General features: G+C 43.9%; 1 protein-coding gene across 1 annotated transcript in view; it reads left to right on the top strand.

Annotated features, from left to right (window-relative positions):
• The first annotated feature begins 12,526 nt into the window (after positions 1–12,526).
• DTWD2 (DTW domain containing 2) overlaps positions 12,527–19,477 on the top strand; it is a 240,487-nt gene continuing 233,536 nt past the window's right edge. The window contains exons 1-2 of the mRNA XM_066603098.1: positions 12,527–12,601; positions 14,346–14,693. Coding sequence (XP_066459195.1) covers positions 14,380–14,693 — 314 coding nt within the window. The 5' untranslated portion in view covers positions 12,527–12,601; positions 14,346–14,379. The remainder of the gene's footprint in view (positions 12,602–14,345; positions 14,694–19,477) is intronic.

Here is a 19,477-nt window from a genome sequence, read left to right as displayed (position 1 = left end):
CCGGAACCTTCCGAGCCGGAGCCTGAGAGCATTCTCTCCCCTGGGGTGGTCCTCGCTGCTGTCTCCTCCGACCTTTCACCTCTCATTCACGCCGCTCAACAATCTGCTCCTGAAGCCCTTCCGGAAGGCAAATTATTTGTCCCGTTGGCACTGAGATTGAAAGTGTTAGAGGAGACACATGCTTCAGTCCTAGCTGGACACCCCGGTATCAGGGGTACTCTGGAGTTAGCGGCCAGACTCTATTGGTGGCCGCACATGGCCAAGGATGTACGGGTATTTGTGTCCGCGTGCCCGGTTTGCGCAAGGGGGAAGAACCTCAGGAGACGTCCTGAGGGGCCTCTTCTGCCCTTGCCCATTCCGTCCAGGCCATGGTCCCATTTGTCCATGGATTTTATTACTGATCTGCCATCCTCGCTGGGGAATACGGTCATTTGGGTAATAGTTGACCGTTTCTCCAAAATGTCTCATTTTGTTCCACTTGGCAAGTTGCCTAACGCCAAACTTTTGTCTGAGATGTTCATCAAGGAGATTGTTCGGTTACATGGGATCCCCGAGGATATTGTGTCTGATAGAGGGGTTCAGTTCGTCGCACGCTTCTGGCGAGCCTTCTGTAAAAATCTAAACGTTAATTTGTCCTTTTCCTCCGCTTTCCATCCCGAGAGTAACGGACAAACGGAACGGATGAACCAAGAACTTATCCAGTATCTGCGACTGTTTGTCTCTGATAACCAGCATCAGTGGGCCAACTACTTACCTCTCGCCGAATTTGCTATTAACAACCATGGTAACTCGTCGACCCAACTGTCACCTTTTTTTTGTAACTATGGGTTCCATCCCCGGTTCTCGCTTTCTACTCCTTTGGTCTCGAACAATCCGGCCGCCGACATATCCGCCGAAGAACTGTGCACAGTTTGGGCCCAGGTTCGTAAGAACCTTCAGGGTTCCCAAGAGAAACTGCGTAAATACGCAAATAAAAGACGTACTATCTCTGCACCTTTTGTGGTCGGGGAGCAGGTTTTATTATCATCTAAGAATCTGAGACTTAAGGTTCCCTCCCTGAAACTTGCTCCTCGGTTCATTGGCCCATTTACGGTTTCTCAGGTTATCAACCCGGTGTCATATAAGTTGGCACTTCCTGACCCCTGGAAGGTCCACAAGGTTTTTCACAAGAACTTGCTTAAGAAGTATGTGACTCCAGTTCTCCCCACCCAGAACCCGCCTCCTCCCTCTCTGGTACAGGGGGAACTGGAGTATGAAGTAGAAAGGCTGGTGGATGCCCGACGGGTTAGAGGTGTACTGCAGTACCTGGTCCACTGGAGAGGATTTGGCCCTGAGGATAGGACGTGGGTCCCTGCCAGGGACGTTCATGCGCCACGCCTAGTCCAGGCATTCCACAGGGCTTTTCCGCTTAAGCCCGCACCTGGCCATGGGGGTCCGGTGTCCCCCCGTAGAAGGGGGGGTACTGTCAGAACCGGCAACTCTCGGGGCCGCCGTGCCCGCACCACCGGTCCGGCCACCCGGGGTACAGGAGCACGGCGCAGAGGTACCCCGGTTCTTGTGATCTCCCCGGGCCGCTGTAAGACTGGTCGCCGCCGGGTTGCTAGGGAGGCAGCTGGTGCTTCTAGTCGCTTGACTACCAGGCTGGCTTCCCTGGTAACTGTCTGTGCAGTGAGACTGGGGGCGTGCCCCCAGCACCGCCCTGATTAGCCCTGCTGCTGTCAGGCTCCCCGCCCCAATCAGCTTCTGGGGCGGGAGCGCTGACAGCATTTAAATAGGTGTGTTTTCCTCTCAGGCCTTGCCAGTGTTAGTTTGGTTCTCCAGCTGCACCCGCGTTTATCCTGACTGCTCTTGTGACCTCGGCCTTTCTGACACCTGCTTTTGGACTTGACTACGTTTTTGCCTGACCCCTCCGTACTGCGTACCCTCTTGTTGCCTACCCGGATTGTCTGACCATTCTACCGTTGCTTGTCTCAGTGTCTGTTTGTCTCCCGTGTCCCGCTTCCCTAGTGAGGGTAGGGACCGTCGCCCAGTTGTCGCCCTGGGGGTTAGCCCAGGGGGGCAAGTAGGCAGGGACAGGGGTTGCGGGATATCTCAGGGACCCCCATATCCCGGACACTGTCCTGACAGGTGGTCTTTTTTCCGAGTAAGAAAGAACTATATTACCTGCCTTTCATTGATTTATCACTCTGGATCAGGAACAGGCAGAAAAGCAGTCAGAACCCAGATCACATCGGTAGATTTACATAAAGCAATCTTACCGTGTTCTGTAGATTTTCGGGCCCCTGAGTTCTGCGTGCCGTCTGCCGATCTCTGTATTTTTCCAGAATGAAAGAAATCAAAATCTCTTAACTCGGTCCACCCAGGAGACGCCAATTGTGCTGGATTACGGTTTCTCCAGCAGGCTTTGGGGTATTTTGTCGCTTTCCTAATTGTGTGGAAGCAGTATGCGCACACTGACCAAGTCAAACACAAGGTATGAATCTCATGTTAAAAATGGCTCTCCGTCCAGAAACAGCCAGACAGGGCCTTTTATTGTACAGACACACAATGGGCGTGCAACAGGTTACATCAGTAACATAGGATTCTCATTTGTCGGATCATACAGAATCCCCCACCTCTCTGCCCACCTCTCTGCCCACCCTCTCTCACGTCCGCCATAGTATGGACTTTGTATTCTTTAGCATGCAGACAACCTTAAGGAATTCTGTGTAGTTGACAAGATGTGTTTAACTAGCTTGTGTTTGAAGAGTGGAAGGGGGCCTAGGTAAACACACAGGATATACACGACACTATGGCCCTTTAACTTCTTAGAAACTGGTTGAGCAACTTCGATGTATTTAGAGCAAATACATCACCCATCCATTGGCTAGCAAATACCATGATTAGATTGTGTGTGTCCTTTGAACTCCTCAGAGCTGAAAGTCATTACAATAGCAAAATACATTTGGGTTATATACAAATATTGATAGACATTTTATACTAAATAATTATCATGTCTATCACAATGTAGAGTGGGAGTCTAACCACATCCCCCATATTTTTTTAAATTTAGCCGGGCAGCCTCGGTTCTGATATATAATTTTCTCATAAGAGATTACGGTATTTACCAGTTGGATCCAGTGTGGGATTGAGGGGACCTCTGAAGCCATCCATTTCGTGTTAAAAATGTGTTTTTATTGTGCAAACATAGTATAAAATAAATAAAACAACATAAACTTGGTATCGCAGTAATCGTCCTGATCCAGATAAGACATTTCTCATATTTTTTCCAAATGGTGAACATCGTAAGAATAAAACACGGAAGCCATGGAGAAAATTCTGATGGGAAGGTTGGTCTTATCAGTCCCCGTAAACTCAGCAACTGCAGCAATACTAGTGTACTAAATAAATGCAATCCTACCTCTATACCAAACAAACAAGAAAGAAAACTCAGAGTTTGCAAACAAATATAGATAGGGGATAAAAAAACCCCACAAACCCTGCACAATATATTTGTACCCAAGAGACAAAATTGTAAATATTTCTATTTCTTCGTATGCAGTCAGTTAGACATATTTGCTTAAAATGTCTTAATTAATGCAACCAGGAAGAAAAATTGCTCCCATAACAAATAGTGCCAATATATTCACTTTCAAATGACATGACTGTAATTGTAATTGAATTGGTTATTGTAGACTAGGGGTTCTTCAGCAGCCAACTGCCCTGATGGGTATTAATAGTATTTGCCAGTCACCACGGATAGTTTTGGGGTGTTTTTTAAAATGCATAGAAAAAATGCTTGTAGTTTGGCGATATTTTTCTCATAGTGCTTTTTACACGTGTTATTAGTGGAATCTTTGTAACCGCTTTTTGCACTGCAGATTTATAGAACTGGCGGGTAATATTTCCTGCATAGACACTACCATTAGCAATGATCGTCAATTGTACAATAAGCTGACATTGAGTTAACTCCAATCTCAGCTGTTCACACCTGTAAATGCTGCAGTCAATAGTGACCACGGCACCCAAGTGGTTTTACAAAGGGAGTGGTCTAGGAGCAATGTTGGTCAATGGCATGACAACTAGAGCTCATTAAAGTTCCACAGGTCTGGATAGATGTAAGTCTATTAGGCTGCCCGTCAGTATTAATCTAACATAATATACTCCTATACAGAAGTTTTGTGCAGTCTATTATAAAAGTGATCAAAAATGGTCAAAGCCCATACTGTGTCCCAAAATTGTAAGGAGAAAAAAAGTTGTATATAGTGCAGTGGCTTCGGGTGGCATTGCAGGCACAGCTTTCATGGAATTCAATGACAGCTAAGTCTGCATTTTCAAACCGAGCCACTGCACTACAGACAGAGCTGTCTGCTTCGAGCTCTGTCCACAATAATAGCTGTCCCTATATCAACTGGTTGGTTGGGATTCCAGACAACCCCTTTAAGGACCCGACCTATGTAATTATCATAATATTTATCATACACAGTGAACCCTGTATATCAAAATACAAACACTTGAAATTTTTGTTCATCCTGTTTCCTATAAAAACGTCAAGTCGTCCAACAAAAAACAAGCCCTTATAAAGCTACATATAGGGGCCCATTCAGATGGCCATATATTCAGGCTGCGTGCTGTCCATGTATTCCAACGACAGCACATGGCCCCCTAGTAGCTTAGGAAGCTAATCAGATTTTTCTCATACGAGAATAGGATATGCAATGTGCGGGGTCCGCGAATATTACACCACACACAAACTGGTGTCCATGTGCAGTCTGATGAAGTTGTACCTGAGTTTCTTGGGTATATGCAGCCGTCAGAAAACTTTTAAAGAGTACCTGAACTTTCACTTCGGAGCCCATGTGCCCTGTCAACAATTTTTAGCTCCTTCTGGCAGCTGAAGATAACCCCATATAGCGCTTATATAGTCAACAGTGCAGGAGCATTCAAAAGTGAAACTGAAGGTATTCTAAGTTTCTATTGCATAGAAGTGGCAAAACAAAATGATATAAAGTTGGTATTTGTTGTGGTAACAAAGTTCTCGTGACTTGCTGCACAGTGAATGCACAGTAGGGACAGTGCATGAAGCAGATCGTATTGACTATACTGTAGCGGCGCAGTTTGGAAATTCAACACGAATTGTGCCTGCAGTTTCAAACCTGGCTGCTGTAATGCGGTTGGTATAATCTGTTTCAATATGAGCTCACCTGCAATTCCAATCTGGGCCTCCGCAGTAGTGATCTGCTTCCTGTACTGTTCATACTAACAGCGGTTTAGGGAAGCAGCTGATCATTAGGGATCTGGAGCGGCAGAACCCCTCTGATTATCTATTGATGACCTATATGTTGCAGCTTCTCAGTTGCGACGGCATCGTCGCATGGTAGCCACGAGACAGGGTCTCACTCGTCACCCTGTTACTATGCAGGACAAGGGTTAATGCACATTGTGCAGAGATTGCTAGCTGCTTTCTCTCAGTTCACTGCATATTTGTATGCTATTAGTCATACCTGAAAGAGGGTTTGGGGTGTGGTTCTCTAGATGCTCTACCTATCAGCAGGTTGAAGAGCTTTATATTCCTACCACGCCCTCTTCTCCTTGCTGTTTATTTAGGTTCTATAGAGGAGTGGTTGGTTCCTCTGTGCTGGGTGAAAAACTTCCTTTTCAGATTAAATACTGGTGATTGTTTCTGTTCTTTGTTTCCTTTATTGTTTAATTTTGCTGTGTCAGTGCACCTCTTCAGGGGTTTCTGAAAAGAATAGTCAGGGCCCAGGAGAAGACAGTGGGGCTGTCCTTATCAAGACAATTACTCTGCTTGTAGGAAGGGGCTCCTCACTTCCCTGTTGGGTAAGGGACAGGTTTTGCATTCTGTGTGCACATCACCCTGCGTCCGTGCTGTGGCGAGGTGCGGAAGTGACACTATCCTTACAATAGATCATGAATAGAAAAAATGTCCAAATTCCGAGACAACCCCTTTAAATTGTGTCATTTTGTACAAGTGTTTTTAAATCCTAGTGAAAAGCTTATGAAGAAAAATGCCTCAAACACTCCAGACTTTCACCTTTCTCATTTTTTTAAAAAACTGGTTACCAACCAGACATGATAATCTTCATATGCCACACTGTGGGAGACTACTGTGGTGGCCCAGAGTTAATGGGGTTCCCTCCAGAATGTTCTATGTTTGTCTCTTGTCAATGTCTTGTCAGTATCTTGTTTGTGGAATGCATCAAGTTATATGTATTGGATGGTTGCAGGACTGAAAGGGTTAATGTATGGTATGTTCTGTCCTGTCTGAAAAATGTATCATTTTGTGAGTATTGTTTGTGAGCAAGTGATGATGCCTTGATATATGCGGTTTGCAAGAAGGAAATGGGGAGTTAGTTGATTCAGAGAGTTCGTTGGTGAGAGTCTGAGACACTACAGAGAGGCTGTCAGGTTGGTTCGTGCATGCAGTATGGAGGAGGCAGAGTGATTGTCTGATGCTCAGCCTGGGCCCGTTCAACCCAGGGAACCTCTGTACTGCTGCTGAGTACGGAGAGAAAGAAACCTCTTATTAGTGACAAGAGAAGAAAGTAAGAGTGAGTGTTGTTGCCGGTGGAGAAAGTGATTGCCAGGAGTGAAAGGACCTACAGATAACTTGGCCTGTGGATTTTTCCAATACCTCGTGAGATCCACCGTGAAGTAATCTGGTATACTATTGTACTGAGACTGTTGTATTACTTTAGCAAGAAGTTTAAGTAAATGGACAAGATTGACCGTTCCCGGGTTTGTTCCAAAAATAAACTCTTCTGTTGTGGGACTATTTTATTCTTCCACAAGATCCATTCCAGGAGAAGGAACGGTGGCGTCACGAGTGACAATCGGACTTAAAGGGGTTGTCCCGCGGCGAAATCGAAATTTTTTTTTTCAATAGACCCCTGCATTATGCCCTGTTAAAAAGAATGCATTTGTTAATTTTTAAAAATAACATTTCGCTTACCTGCATCCCCGTTCTGCAGCTTCTTCTTTTCTTCTTTTAAAGATGGCGCCGCTGGTCTTCTACCACGGTGCACCGCGGGTCTTCTTCCATGGTGCACTGTGGATTTTCTTCTCCTCTCTTGCGTTCCACTGCCGATACAGCCACCTCATTGGCTGATCGGCACCACGTGACGGAGGCGGAGCTACAATGACGACGTGCAGACCAGCTCTCCGGCGCGAGCGCGCCGGAGCGGCCCCATTCACCAGGCAGAAGACCACACACCGCAAGCGCGTCTAAAGCAGCCAGAAGACACAGAAATTAGACGGCACCATGGAGACGAGGACGCCAGCAACGGAGTGGGTAAGTGAATAACTTCTGTATGGCTCATATTTAATGCACGATGTACATTACAAAGTGCATTAATATGGCCATACAGAAGTGTATAACCCCACTTGCTGCCGCGGGACAACCCCTTTAAGGTAACCTGCGGTTACTACCCCTGTGATCTCCCCCAGCAGTAATGAGGTTAGTTCCCGAGCTACCCTTAGGGAGGAGATGGTAAAGCCCCGTGACAAGGTTAACATCTCTACCCTGCTCCTCAGACGCTGCACAGCATGTATGGATCTGCTGCCGTATCTGCCGAGAGAGCAGAGCAACGAAAGCGATCCATGTAGCAAAATAGTTCACAACTTTTGATTCCTTGTTTTGCGCTGTTCCAACCCAATCCATTCTCATTATGAGACAACTTCTCCAAGAAAAATTTAGAAGTAGGTGGTTTGGGTTGGTTCCAAAGCTGAAAAATAGATTTGAGGGCAGCAGTGGTAAACCAAATTTTGAGGTCATAACTGCTGAAGCCAGACCCCTCTCTGGAGACATGGTCATAAAGGGTTCAGGTAGAGTTTAATGGGACCTTTTGCACCAAGCATCGAGAGATGAAAGCATGATTGTGTGACCAGAAAGTTTGTATGTGGGGACTGCTCCACATACAGTGAAATAAAGAGGCATCTACGTACATTCCTCACATTTAAGGCACAGACAAGAATAAAGTCCCACTCTAAAACCCTGTTCGGAGTAAGAAATGACCTGTACATTTTAAGAGTCATTTCTAAGTATCTAGGCATCAGAAAAATGTGGAAAGATTGTTTAAGGGATGCTAGGATAAGGGAGGGTACAAAGGTTATTGCGTCATGCATCCATTTATTTATAGCGAGATTCATCGTGTCGTAGCGTAGGGCATGATGCAAACGTATATATAGTTGTGTGATATATGCTTTACGGGAGCAGAATGTAATGAATTATAATTGGAATGGGGATGACCTCTTGTGTTCTGAAATGTTAGACAGAATGCTTGTTAGTAGTGTAGGAAGGGGAGCATATGTCGGGTTATGTCTGCTGCAGTTCTAGGAAGGTAGGAGTCCTTTTTCTGCAGGGTTGATTAATTCTAATATGGTGATAATTCCCGCTTCTTGTCACAGGTGAAAAATGGGGTACGAAAGGGATAGTTGAAACTGGGGGTTAAACAATAGGTAGTAGTGTGGGTTAAAGTGGTTGTCTGAGTTAGTTAACGCGTCTCGTTACTTCGGTGAGATTGCGATCCTCCGGTGTGGCTTTTAGTCACGTTGGAGGATTGGCAAGTGTTTCCCATTGTTTTCAATGGAAAACCTTGTATCGCACCTGTGTGCACGTTGCGCGCAGTGTGATGTGTTTTTCTGTCCCATTGAAAAAAATGGGTGATGAGTTCCAAGGGAACACCCAAAGATAGGACATGCTGTGATCCTTTCCCGCAATGCGATGCAGGGGGAAAAAAAAAAAATCGCATATGTATGTGACTGCATTCAAAAGAATGGGGTTCATATTCGTGTGTGATTTCTGCGTCTTGCAACGCACAAATCTCGCACGATTTTCACAGCCGTGTGAAAGCGGCCCTAAAGTTTATATCTAAAACCCCTTTTGCATGCAGTAAAACAACAAATAGGCTTATACTCGCCTCTCTCTGCTGTGTTGTGCGGTGCTGCTCCAGGTCTCCTGTGTGACGTCACGTTTATAGGTTTCCCCAGCTAGTTTATGGGACATCGCAGGCGCTGCAACCAATCAGAGCTCAGCGATCAATCTTTTTGGCTTTAGTGCCTGTGACAACCCATAAAACAGGAGGGTCTACAGCCTGTAAAGATACACAGACGCAGACGATCGGACACGGCGCAGGATGCAGAGGGTGTGATTAGGAGTATAAGCCTATGTCTTGTCATACAGAAGGGGTTTTTATAAACTATAACTTGGACAACTCCTTTAGGCTACATTCGCAAGTTTTGTGTTTTTTTTTTTATTTTTTCCCCACCTCACAGCGATGCTGCAAGGTAAAATGTGTTCCATTGTTTTCAATGGGACAGTCAATCACATCACATGCCGTGTGATGTGATGCTTCCCATTAAAAACAAGGGGAAACACTTACCAACCCTCTGACATGTATGAAACAAGTGCCGGAGGATCGGAATTTCCCAGAAGTGATCTCTCGTCCTGATATTGCACTCGCCTGTGTGAATGTAGCCTAAGACCTCATTCAGATGAGCGCTGTTTTAGTGGATGAGAGGCACGTGAAAAGAGATCTTCTATGAGAACCAATGGTTTTCCATAGAAACGTTCACATGAAGGAAATTTAGACGCGCTAAATACTCGCACCAATCAAAGACAGGACAGCGACTGCAAAGCTTGTATCTAAGGTCCGTCATGCGAGAAAAGATAGGACCTGACCTATCTTTGGTGCGTGCTCTCCATAGACTCCTATAGGAGTTGGAAAACACGCACCACACACCTCGGATTGTGTGAATGGGCTAATTTAAATAGCTGAAATTCACCCATTTACTTGATCTTTAGTGCAGTATAGCGCCTAAACTGCGCTAAAACAGCGCTTGTGTGAACGAGCCCTAGGGTGGAGTAAAGCCCTTACCTTTCACGGTTTTGATAAATATGCCACTAACCCCAAAAACACTACTAACATAGACTCCGAAGAAACATTCAACCGCAGGATTTTAGCCCCCACAAAATAAAAGAAAACTGCATTGTTTTCTTTAAGTGTCTTATTATTTTGCTAATAAGCTGAGATTTCAGTCTCCCTCATATCTTTGATAATTAATTACTTCTCAGCACAGACTTTTTTTTAATTCCTTGTTTTCTCTATTTATTGTTCCCTAAATTCCCTTAATGACACAAGAACTGCACTGACTTCCTTCTTTCAACAGTCTTTGGTCAGGAAAAATCACAAGACAAATGTGTGTAATCACATGGAAGGAAGCTTGGAAAGGTAGCGCTAATCACTCTGGCTGCCGCTCTTCTATTGTTAAAGGGCGCCCTCTCTTGTTCAATACCTGTCATTGCTCAAATATCGTATATTCTGATTTTTGTATATTTTGATTTTTTTTTACATGGATTTGAGGTTTCTGGGAATATAAGTAAGTAACTGACATAAAAAATTTAAGTTTAAGCAACTGCAAATTAGTTTGCTTTAACCCGTCAAGGACGAGGCACTTTGGGAGCTCTTGTTTCTACAGTGTATATTCTGCAGCAAAAATGATCTGATGATTTCATTCTGGGGGTCAGTACGATTACTACGATACCAAATAATATAGTTTTCTTTTGGGAAACTTTCACATAATAAAATATCTTTGGAAAAAAAATTATTTTCTCCCACCATCTTCTGACAGCCATAACTTTTTTTTTTCATTTTTCCGTTGACATAGTTGTGTAAGGACTCGTTTATTGCAGTACGTCCCGCAGTTTCTATTGATGCCATTTTGGAGTACATACTACTATTTGATCGATCTCCTTTTTCTTTTTTTCTTGGGGACAGGGAAACCAAAAAAAGTACAATTCTGCTGTTGTGTATTTTTTCCTGACGATATTCACCGTTCGTGGTAAATAGTGTGATACTTTTATGAATGCAGTGATACCAAATATGTTTTTGAATTTTTTAAGTTTAGATTATAAATATGGCAAATGGAGGGGGGGGGGGAGGGAGTTAAATTTTTATGACCTTTTTATTTATTTTTTCAATCATTAAAACTTTCTAAAACTGATTATCACACTCTTTTTAGTCCCCACTGGGGATAAGAACTTGCGATCGCTCCTGTAGTATGAGGTAATATCTTAGTATTAGGGCTAATGCTCACAAATGGATTTTCACCGTGGTTCCCGCGGCGTAAATCCGCTGCTATTAGGTTCTATTAAACCTAATAGCTCAATGCTCACATGCGTGATTCTGCCGTGGATTTTTCCCCCGCGGGAAAAAAATTGCGGCATGTTCTAATTCACCATGTTTTTCAGCCACAGGAGGTCTCCATTAATATAGTATTAATGGAGACCTCGGGATTTCCACAGTGGAATTACGCGATTCCTCGCAGGCAGTCACCTTTTTAAACGCGGTACTCCCGCGGCGGAAATCTGCGAGCGTATCCCGCTCTATCTGTGGGCATGAGCCCTTAGATTGCCTGTCAGAACTCGATATACTGTATAAAGCCATGCCATAGGCGATCTGCAATGGCATCCCTGTGGGCTTTCAGGAGGCCCCCAGCTGCCATGGCAACCAAATGGCACCCCACAATCTCATCATGGGGGAAACCAATCAGGGCATTTTAAAGTGTAAACAGGGTTGTGATCAATGGGAGTGCTGATCACAGCTTTTGCGCGCAGGTGTCAGCTGTAAGTAACAGCCGGCACACGCATTGTATGTGGCGGGATCGGCTCTCGATCCCCCTCCATGCAAACGCTGAACCTCCATGATATAACTGTATGTCTTGGAGCGTTAAGGGCCCATCCACACTGGCACTTTCAAGTATATTTCACATATGCGAGAAATGTTTTTAAAATCAAATGTGCGGTATAATCTTTGATCCATTTTTGATATGAAAAATGTTTAATTTTTTTACCGTAAACCCTTTTTTTAAAATGAAAATCCTAAAGTTCAAAAGTCTTAAAAGGAAGAATGTGTTTATTACAAAAAACGTAAATGTTATGCGTCTGAAAACCTACAGCAATTTCCATTGACTGCAATGTTGAAAAAAAAACATATTTTCCATATGCTTTTCTGTCCCAGAAAAAAAAGTCTGAAAATGTATGCCAGGGTCTCCATAATCAAACGTATCCGACTACATTTAACCCATTATAGCCCATGTTTCCATCCATTTTTTGGACAAAAACGTGCGCATTTCACATACGATCATATGTTAGTGTGGATGCATCCGAACGTTTATTTATTTCTATAATCACTTCCTGCAGAAAACAAATTAAAAATTATCACATAATGTAGGTTTTTAAGCAGAAAATGCAAAACCTCCACCTGCTAGACGTATATGAGGCTATCCCATCACAAAGCTGCCAGTAAATAATACAGAAAACTGAGGTTTCTGTGAAATATTTATCAAAATGAAAACTTTGTGTTTGTCAAGCAGAAGCTAAATTACACTCAAAAAGGATTTCACTGGTATTAACCCTTACGACCTGATCAATCCAGGGGTAAACACCCATGTGAGATAATGCGTTCACACGTAGTTTGTCCTAACAGGCTTCCTGTAGTGGAAGCAGTCACGTGACAAAGTGATGCTGGAACGCATGAAGCTAAGAGTACGGAGAGCGAGAGGAGACAGATGAGTGCAGCGTTCTGAGCTTTCCCTAGTCTGTGTGAGTGTAATTAGGGCTCAATAAAGCTTTACACCCTTCACTGGTGGTATAGGAAAGTGGGACTGCTCATAGAGCCATCACGTGTCGTTCCATGTGTGTACATGTGAGATGATGCCAAAGAGAGTCCCCAGTGAACACTACTTCCCTGCATGCCATGTTAGCAGACACAGGGGGCATGACCATGCTGCTACCCTGGACTCCATAGTCCTCATCGGTTTGGTGCTGCAGCACACAGATGAGGCATATGCTTCCCAGGAAATACCTATTGTTTCTGTTGTGCTGTTAGATCCTCTTGTATACAAGTATTACAGATGTGATGCCATATTAGATGACCGGAAGAGTTACGTTTACTATTAGCCTTTTTTTTGTTTTTGATTAGCATAGCAGGAGAAGTATCCAAATGTTAAAGGGGGTCTCCAAGAGAAGCCCTCTAGCCGGTCATGTGTATATAGGGAGCCCATCACCAGGTTCTGCATGACAAAGACGCACTGTGACGCCATCATGACACTTTAAAGGGGGTTTCCAGGAAGAACAATTTAGCTGACCTATCCTCAGGATAAGTAATCAATAGTTGATCAGCTGGGGTCCATCCTTCGAGACTGGACCGATCAGCAGATTGTGGGGCCACTGGCAGCTCCCCAATAATACGGGTCGGAGCGGAAGTCTCTGCGCTGACCTCTGTGTAGTGGCCGGCGCTTGTAACTGCAGGCACAGCTCTCATTGAAATCAACACAAGCCATGCGTGCTTAGTGGGGGTCTTGTTGCTGAGATCCCCACTGATGTCTAGAACAAGGGGTCTGCAGTTCTCCCCTGACCACTGTCCGCCCTCGGCTGTCTTTGATGCTTTTGGCTCTTGCCAGTAGCTGAAAACGGAAGCATGGAGATCCGTAGAAACTTCAGCTGCCGGAAGAAGATTAAAAGCATCAAAGACATCCGATGGGGCACAAATGGCAGAAAAAAGAAATGTATCTGCATGTTTCAATTTGCAAAAAACCTCTCACCAGAAAAGAGCACCAGAATTGAGTACGACTGCCAGCAAATACCCTGCGCTGATTTTGCTATTGACCTAAAGCTAACATCTAGACTCCGGGCTCGTTCCCACGGGTGTATGCGTATTTCGGTGCCTAATACGCAGCCTATTTACACAGAAAATTGCATATTTCCCGTGTATTTCAGCATGAATACACAGCATATTTACATGTGTATAAAAAAAAAAGCAGAAGGCCCATTGTTTGGATACCCAAATACGCAGGGAATAAACAGGTTCCCTGCGGATCTATGCTGGCCCGTTCACTAGGGCTTATTTCAGTGCATAAATAGGACATGCTGCATATTTTTTCATGTGACCGAAACTTGTTTAAAGAAAATATGCAGCTGTGAATGAACCTATTGAAATCAATGTGTTCTATTCACTGCATATAAAATACGTGGCGTGTAAATGCGCTCGTATGAATGAGTCCTCAGTGCTATTATAGTCAATGGAGTCTGCCTGCCGCTGTTTGGTTCCATCCACAGATAGAGCCCTTCGGCCGCTGGGACTCCCTTTACGGCTTCCGGAACGGAGCATGTAAGCGGAACCCCCAGCGCAGATGGGAAAGCAGTCTAATATAATTGTAGTGGAGAGTACTACATTGCAGAACGGAGGTGGTAGATGTCATGTCTACAGCTCTGTAGCACACATCCAGATGGCCTCTGAGTGCCTCAAGCCAGCCATGACAGTACTGTTTGTGTTCTTTCCATGCAGGGAACAGACAGGATCTCTGGAGTATCTGAATGACATGATGGATCCAGATGCTACATGCAGCATTGACAATGGCGCATGCGAGAACCTTCTCCGAAGTCCAGCATTACCTCCTTGTGATCAGCCATGTACTAATGCCCTGGATCACTTCCTCATACTGGACTGCAGCCCTGATTGTGAACCTCATGAATGGTCACCAGAAGGTACTAAAGCAGAGATCTCTAGTCTGACGCAGGACTGTGTACATGGTGCAGGTGACCCATCGTCAGATGATGAAGGAGCTTTTCGAGGTTTGTCTGACCTTCCTGTGGAGAACAGTGCAATCCGGAGAGCCCGCTGTGCCCGCTGCAGGTGAGCACTCTTCTTACAAACCGGGCAACAGATTGCTGTCAGTTGCAACATAGTAGCTCCATGTAAATACGGTTTAAAAGCCTGGCTGTGGAGTCGTTAAGGCAAACCTCCGACTCCTCAATTTTCCCAGACTCCGACCCCCATTTCTGACTCCTTCATTTATGACAAGTTGTTTTTAAGTGATACATTTACAGTATTTGGTCGGCTTTGGTAATGGTTTCTGATAAATAGGTGCTTAGATTAATAGAATATATATTTATAGGACACTTCAAACTCCTCCTAAATTCCTATGAAAGGAAATCTGAACACATTTTGAATTTGATTAATTGTACCATATTAATAACATATATTTTTTATAAGCTTGAGTTAAGGTTGGTACATTTCTAACAACTCCACCAAAATGGGACTCTGACTCCACAGCCCTGCTTAAAATGATGGGCCGATATTCTGCAGAGCGTGCTTGTTTGGGATTGCTGTATATTAGTTTTGGCCACTGTAGGTTATTTGCCACAATTTTGCACTGTGGTTATTTGCCATGTAAATACAACCCACGTTATGCTTAGAATTACAGAAAATTAGATGTATGTCCTACAACAACCATGTCATTATAACACTTATTATAATAGTTGAATCTTTAAAAACCATGCCCCCAGTAATCGCATCGCAAGATTGCAGTAAACCCTTGTGCGATTTTTATTTTTTTTTATTTTTTTCTTGACACAGTTTTAACCATATGCTCAAAACCATCTTATGTACTGTAAGGGAGATCTTACATGAGCGGATTCCGCGGTAATACACAGGCACTGAAATGCATGGACTTCGACCAGTTCGCTCACATTTGTGGTTAGGAATTGCAGATTCCACGAGTGGAAGAAAATTTCTTACAACGCATTAGTTTGTTTTGAAAATGAATGTATTGTTAAAAACCACATGCAGTTTTAAAAGAAGTATGAGGTTTTTAGAAAACTGCATGCGTTTTTTTTCACAGTTTCAATCGTGGTTGAAAACTGCAATAAATGGTTATGTGTGCATGCAGCCTAAAACAGGTTACATTTGAAAGCACCGTCAACATTTGGAGTTTTTTTAAAATTCTTTTAAATATGTGAATTTGTGCTCCCCATGCCCAAGCGTAACAAAACCTCCTATACTTGCCTCTCTTGCCTATCTGCCAGTCCAGCACTGCATATCTGTACTCGGTACTGGGTCCGCTTACAGGCTACAAAGGTAATCTCATTGAATGGCTGTGATTGGTTAACCCAGCGCCACCTTTCATTGGCTGACGCAGTGCTGAGTTAACCAATCAGAGCTTAGCTTGCTAGAGGCGGGGCATTCAAGCCCCACATTCAGAAAGCAATGATCTGTATCAGCGTGGAGGAGAGAGTGACAGCCTGCAGTAGTGCGGCAGACCATCACGAGGATGAAACGCCGGCGACAGGTGACTATAGTTCCCCCCTGAGTCTCAGCTTTCGAGTTTTTCAACTTGCAAGCAGGTTCATACCCCGAGTTTTTGTTCGTAAATCAGAGCAAAAATTCAGGAGACAGCCTGCTCAAAAGTCAAAAAACTAGCAAGTTGAGGCACTCTCATCCCGAGGTACCACTGTACTAATAGATTACAGACTGAACATAAGTCAACAGCGTGATGCAGTAACAAAAGAGGCAAACACAATTCTGGGATGTCTTAAAAGAAGCATAGAGTCTAGATCACGTGAGGTAATTATCCCCTCTACTCTTCCTTAGTCAGACATCAGCTGGAATACTGTGTCCAGTTCTGGGCACCCACTTTAAAAAAGACATAGACAAACTGGAGTAAGTTCAGAGAAGAACTACTAGGATGGTGAGCTGTCGGAAACCATTTCCTATGAGGAACGGTTAAAGGATTTGGGAATGCTTAGGTTGCAAAAAAGAAGGCTGAGAGGAGACTTAATAGCTGTCTACAAATATCTGAAGGGCTGTCACAGTGCAGCGGGATCAGCCCTATTCTCATTTGCACAGGGAAAGACTAGAAGTAATGGAATGAGACTGAAAGGGAGGAGACACAGATTAGATATTAGAGAAAACTTTCTGACAGTGAGGGTGATCAATAAGTGGAACAGGTTACCAAAGGAGATGGTGAGTTCCCCTTCAATGGAAGTGTTCAAACAGAGGCTGGACAGACATCTGTATGGGATGATTTAAGGCCCATTTACACACACAGATATTTTTCAAAAGATTGAAAGATCAGCAATTGCTTTGCATAAAGTACTAATAGGCACTAATTGCTATTAGTACTTTATTAGCTTCATTTACATGCAAAGGAGCTTCTGGGAGCTGTTACAGAACTCAGCAGGAGGTCTGAGCTCTGTAATTAGCTCCATTGTTCAGCCACTGGCTCCCTGTGGAGAATTCAGCACCATGAACAGAAGACACAGAGTGCGCAGTTCAGCGGGGCTGAGAACTGAGAACAGCTGTAACAATGTTATCAGCTGTTATCAGCGCTTCCTGGGTGAAACACACCCTGTGGTCCTGCTTATCAGCTGTTCTGCTGAATGACTGTTTTCAAGCAGAACTGAAAAACGTTGTTTGGTGAAAGATGGGCACATTTACACAATGATTATCGCTCAAAAGACAGCTTTTGAGCGAATTATGAGCGATAATCGTTGTGTCTAAATTGGCCTTTAGTGGTCCTGAACTGAGAAGGGGGTTGGGCCAGATGACCCGGGAGGTTCCTTCCAACCTATATGATTCTATAAACAGTCTATAGATGACCCTATATGAAAAGTAAAGTGAGTGTGAGCCTGTACTTAGCAGCAGCCATGTGGCTGCAAATCACACCCAAATGATGTGACGAATGGCCATACGATTTTGCTGGTAATACTCATAAAAGTGTGCGGCCATTCGCCACTGAATGTGGGCGTGGGTTGTGGCTGCCGCAACATGTCCTCACATTTTTTTTGTGATGTGATACAGGAAAGTGCAGTCTGCTATGCCCTCCTATACAGTAGGGAAAATAGGTAGAATTGCATATACTGTCCCAATGGAGGCAAAAGGAAACTCTTTTGCCCTCTGTAACATTGGGGTTTTTCCCGTGTATACGCCAAACAGGGTTCCAAAGCAGTGTGCAACGAAGCTAATAGAAGCTGTGGGACAGAGCATGTAGCTCTGCACTATAGTATCAAGTACTCAGCTTTTGATGTATTCTACAGGATATGCAAAATGTAAATGTTCTAGTAAAACTTGTTGACCGTCTCTGCCAATTAGGGCGCATTCACTGCCGTTATCAGGTCTGTCATCTGTTTCCATTGTTCACCTCCTGGAACTGAACAGCCAAAAAAATGGAGCGGAATGGTGCTGACCTCATTGACTGTATTAGGGTTTCAGTGCCTTATGGCCATCATAGATGCACATATGGGCAGTCGTTACATATTATATAATGGCATACAGGCGTAATTAAAAAACGGTTGCTTATGCATTTGAATGGGCAACATCTAATAGCACGTTTCTCCTTAGAAGCTCTTCTAGGAGAAACCTGCGGCTGCCAGCAGTAACAGCAGATTGCTGGCGAACCTGTGATGGTTGGCTTATGGCCAGTGGGCCTTCATTTAGAGACGGGGTGATCAGTTTTGTAACACTGCTAAATTTCTGTCTTAGCCCTAATAAAGTATTGTGCTTTTACCAGTGTGTCCTAACATAAGTGCAATTTGTGACATCAGCGCCATAGGATATAACTTGAATTGTAGTATGAATTTCTATATTTCGTGTTCCAGTGGAAGCCCTACGTAATGTTGGCACTCGACTTTCACACACAAGGATAAATGTAAGAAAAAAATGTACAAAATTGTTACTGACTTGATAAAAGAGAAGCCAAAGACCTATATTTACTGGTGATTTCTTGATATTAGAGGAAAAAGCTTTCATTCCATGTATCTCTGAATCGCCGCTCACCAGTGCAATGTTTTACAATGGCGCCCAGTGAGGGTGGTATTTATATTGATCTACACTATGGTAAAAGTACAGTTTGCTGCAATATTATTTGGAAACAAAGATAATAGTGTCACACATTTCATATGAAATCACCCCGTACCATGAAATAGAAAATGGATTTATCGACCTTCTCACAGCTGAGTGGAAGCATTTACTGCTAGACAGAGGTGGCTTGTGTTAGCGCATATAATGCAGTGGGTAGGTCTCCCATCGCTGTGTACGGCCATCATCTGCACAAAAATGGTGTACTGTGACTCATTGCTATAGGCTTTGTTACATGTGAATTGTGTTAATGCACCCCTCTCAGATCGGGCGTTAAGCAATGTCCACACGCAACAAATAAACACCAATAGATAACACGTAGGATCCTATAAAACACAAACCAAACACATCAAGGGGGTGAAAAGGGAAATCTAGCCCTGCAATGCTAATACATTAAAACCCCTGCCAATAGCGGGGTGATCGTCCTGATAAGTATGGCCCCATGTCCCAAACTTGCACCACCTATACTGTTCCTAGATGGAAATGGGTAAGGCCAGTAAAAAATTGTAATCACTATTGACACAGCAGTAGATATGGCAGATACAACACCACAAAAGGGTAACTTCACGCAAACCTATTTCCACGCCTTTTTGCGTGCACAAAACACAAAGAATGGAATCCATTGATTTCAATGCATTTGTATTAATTTCCTTTTTTGTGCGAATATTTATTTCGCAAGCCAAAAAATAGGACCTTCTTTACCTGTATGCGTTTTTCTGTAGCAAAGGTCCCCGTAGAAGTCTAAGGGAGGTGCACAAATGCGCACATAATACACAGTGGCA

Source organism: Eleutherodactylus coqui, chromosome 5 (genome assembly GCF_035609145.1).
Source record: "Eleutherodactylus coqui strain aEleCoq1 chromosome 5, aEleCoq1.hap1, whole genome shotgun sequence".
Classification (NCBI taxonomy): domain Eukaryota; kingdom Metazoa; phylum Chordata; class Amphibia; order Anura; family Eleutherodactylidae; genus Eleutherodactylus; species Eleutherodactylus coqui.
The sequence above is the reverse complement of the archived record's forward strand: the minus strand, read 5'-3'. Positions and strand labels throughout refer to the sequence as shown.